This window comes from Papaver somniferum, chromosome 3, assembly GCF_003573695.1.
Source record: "Papaver somniferum cultivar HN1 chromosome 3, ASM357369v1, whole genome shotgun sequence".
Lineage (NCBI taxonomy): Eukaryota > Viridiplantae > Streptophyta > Magnoliopsida > Ranunculales > Papaveraceae > Papaver > Papaver somniferum.
The window spans coordinates 205366411-205369778 of NC_039360.1; the positions used below are offsets into that span (position 1 = coordinate 205366411).

At 34.3% G+C, this 3368-nt stretch overlaps 1 protein-coding gene across 1 annotated transcript; it reads right to left on the reverse strand.

Moving 5' to 3' along the window:
• Positions 1-947: 947 nt before the first annotated feature.
• LOC113362056 (umecyanin-like) lies at positions 948-2478 on the reverse strand. The gene is made up of 2 exons (XM_026605064.1): positions 2170-2478; positions 948-1450 (listed from the first exon to the last, which is right to left on the reverse strand). The coding sequence occupies exons 1-2, from the start codon at positions 2348-2350 to the stop codon at positions 1101-1103; spliced, it is 531 nt and encodes a 176-aa protein (XP_026460849.1). The 5' UTR covers positions 2351-2478; the 3' UTR covers positions 948-1100.
• Between the last annotated feature and the right edge of the window lie 890 nt (positions 2479-3368).

Sequence of the window (3368 nt, forward strand, 5' to 3'; positions counted from 1 at the left end):
ATTTTTCATCAAAGGGAAGCTGGACAAGAAGATTATTGACTTGCCACCAATTGGTTCCAAAGACCAGCTCGCTGACATCCTTACTCACTCAGTATCAAGTAAGCAGTACTTAAATTTTCTGGACAAGTTGGGCATGTGTGATATCTATGCACCAACTTGAGGGAGAGTGTGGCATTATGTAGGATAGATACTCACCTTATTTATAATATATTATTTCCTAGTTTATAAGTGTTTCCTATATTGAGAATATTGAGGTCTATATTTGCCATGAGCTGTGTAACCAATTAAGTTATCTAAAAATAAGAGATTCTTTTATATCTTTATCTTTGATTTAAAAATAATACAAGTATAACTAGATGGTTATTTGGGATAACTACAAGTATATTTGGTTTCTCCCTATAAATAGAGGCTAAAATCCAACTCAAAAGGGATACAATTTTTGTGAGTTTTCTCTACAACTTACATGCTTGGAGCTCTTTATAACTTCGTCATCGGAGTGCCTTTACAAATACCCCACATTTTTAGCACCAATCGAAACTTTCATCAACAATTTTCGGAGGAATTAGATCTACAAGGAAGATTCAATCCATTTATGCATATCTCAAGAAGTGTTGGGTAATATTTATATGAATTACCTTTGACTTCATAACATAGGGTGAAGTATGGAGTTTTTTTTTGATTTATACCGTGAATATTATCACCTAATTAACAATTTCACGATTTATATGGATACCAGTCCTACTAGGGGCTAATACCGTTTCATATAGGACAAAAAATCCCACCAATCCTAACCGTTGGATCGATGAAATGGTATCAACCCCTAATAAGACTGGTACCCCTTTATAATCGTCAAACATTTTGACTTCCTAGTTCCTACTAGGATGTAAAAGAGTAAAATACTAAGGAACGTGCAGTGATAGGTAATTTGTTAGTTGCATGTTCCTAGGTACAAAACAAAATCAATAGCTCAATACCGACTATTATATGAGATATAAATTACAGTAGACTTCATCTCGAGAGATTTTTTCCTTCGTAGAGATTACATGGACAACTCCAACAAAGAGAACTTGCTCTTTGTTTTCCATTCTGTCTCATCCTCATTACATGATAAAAAATGCAGATACCAACAAAGATAACAAACCACCTATCGTAATACATTTTCCAACTGTATGAGCTGAAGACTTGGATTCTGTAGGTGCGCTGGCAGCGGCAACTGTTTCGAATTCTGGACCAGCAGAGCCTGTGGCATTGACAACGTTGATGCTTAGCTTCTGGCCTAATTCACAATGTGTTCCAACACCACAGTAGTAGTAATGCTCGCCAAGTTCATTAAGCTCCAAAACTATTGGGCCTTTGTAAAGCATGTGAACCACCTTCTTCTGAGTGCATGCATCGAAATCTTCTTTGCTAACTTCAATTAAATTGTGTACTCCAGTCCTGAACGGAAACACTGTAATTTCCGGCATTGGTTTAAACACAACTAAGTTAGTGAAGGTTTTAAACTTCGACCCTTCGTCAAATGCATAAAAATATACTCGTTGAATTCATTTTTGTATTTTGCTTTTTATTGTTTAACAGTAGACTATTTCTGCAGTTACATCTAAACGTGGATTGTCAAGAATGAACAGTTAAGGCATAAGTAGGCATCACAACCACAAAAAAAAAAAAAATGTAAGTAGGCGTAAAGATGTAAAACGTGTCGTGCCGTGCCATAATGCGGTAGATGATTTTGATATTTTTTATTTCAAAAGAATTGTATTTCTTTTCAGATAGAAACACAAGCACAACGTTGAAATTATGATAGCAATTAGCAAAATTTTGATATAACAATTCAATAAAACAAATTATAGCGAGAATCTTTTATGCAAATTCATGGTCATAATTATGGAAAAGAATCGAAGAACGTTACCGTACACCTATGAGAAGTTTAAAATGAATGAAGGAGGGCATCTTGTGAAAATGCTTTTACAACAATCTTTAATATGTCTAAACTTAATTAGATTCAAATTTCAGCCAAACAAAAAAGGACACACATTTCATTTTAAACAAAGATTAACGTTAGTAACTATATCATGAAAAATGTAATTCTGGTCTTATCAAAAGAATTGTTGAATGCTTTAAAGAAAAAGAAAAAATGTACAAATAAAAGCTCATAAAATTAGAACAAACCTAATTTATCACCAAGACCAAAGGTTCTTGGTTTGGCCCAGTCTTGATAGTAAGTCACATTTGGGGGAAAGCGCCAGCCTAAACTTCGTCCGACTATGTGATCTATACCAGCGAAAGCCGGTGCCATTTGGGCGAAACCCAAAGCTGCGAAAAGGATAAAAGAAATAAACAATTTCTCCATGTTTTTTCTCCTGTTATTTTTCTTAACCTTTTCTCAGCCTGGTGAATCTTCCGTGTTCTGTTCAAGGAAATGGAGTTTTGTTTTTTAACTTTTCTCCAACACAAAATAGAAAAACAACAACAGGATGGTTTTGATTTGTGCTGTTTTTTTATTATCATGTTTACTATAATTAGCATCACTTAGAGGACATATATACCATAGATTATTATGTATATAAATAGTATAAATGTTTTAACCTAAAAATACCCTGGTCATGTAGTGTTGACCATTAGAATACCAGGTTTAAAGGGGCCGTGTTTTTATCTATCTAGGCTTTGTGTCGCTTCGAGCTCCAATGATCCATACCAAATTTGATTGTTTGCCATGTCAGGTGGATAGACAAATTTAATTTCTTGCAGTGGGGAAACTGAATATCGAGACAAACTGAAGCTACCTTTGATTTGACAACGGTCATATTTCAACGGGAAAAAAAAACGTCTCCATTTCCCCAGCACCGTAAGTTTTCAAGTTCAATTTTATCTACTTACAACGACTTCATTCTTCTCTACATATTTTCATAGAAAATTCATTCTTTTCTACATCTTTTCAACACAAATTTAATCTTCTCTACATATTTTCAACACAAATTCAACATCCATTTAATTACCATGCCTCGATCTCAAGATATTAGTCGACAAAGAAATAAAAAAACCACCTTAAAGTAAACACAGTCAAGTTATACCGAGGAGCCAAAAGGATTCGAATGCAGAAAACAATATAACTGTATAATCTGGTCCAGAATTAGCATCTAGTCCAGGTCATTTGTCTACAAAAACAGAGCGGGATAGTAAACTATAACATCAAGAGGTGGTTGGTACGAAATTCACAAAGTTTATGAAAAACTTCCTCATGGTGTTAAAACTATTGTTAATCGATTTTCTTGGGCTATGAGCGCATAAAAATTCGCCCAAACTGGTGGTTATATTGATAGAGCGTTGGTGGTATACCACACACATGTTTCATTTTCATGACTTTGAAA

What these genes read in the sequence shown, in the direction of transcription:
- LOC113362056 (XM_026605064.1), bottom strand. Translation starts at nt 2,350, where the DNA reads ATGGAGAAATTGTTTATTTCTTTTATCCTTTTCGCAGCTTTGGGTTTC. An exon ending in TGGTCTTGGTGATAAATTAG is followed by an intron (nt 1,451 to 2,169) that starts GTTTGTTCTAAT and finishes CGGAAATTACAG; the next exon opens with TGTTTCCGTTCAGGACTGGA.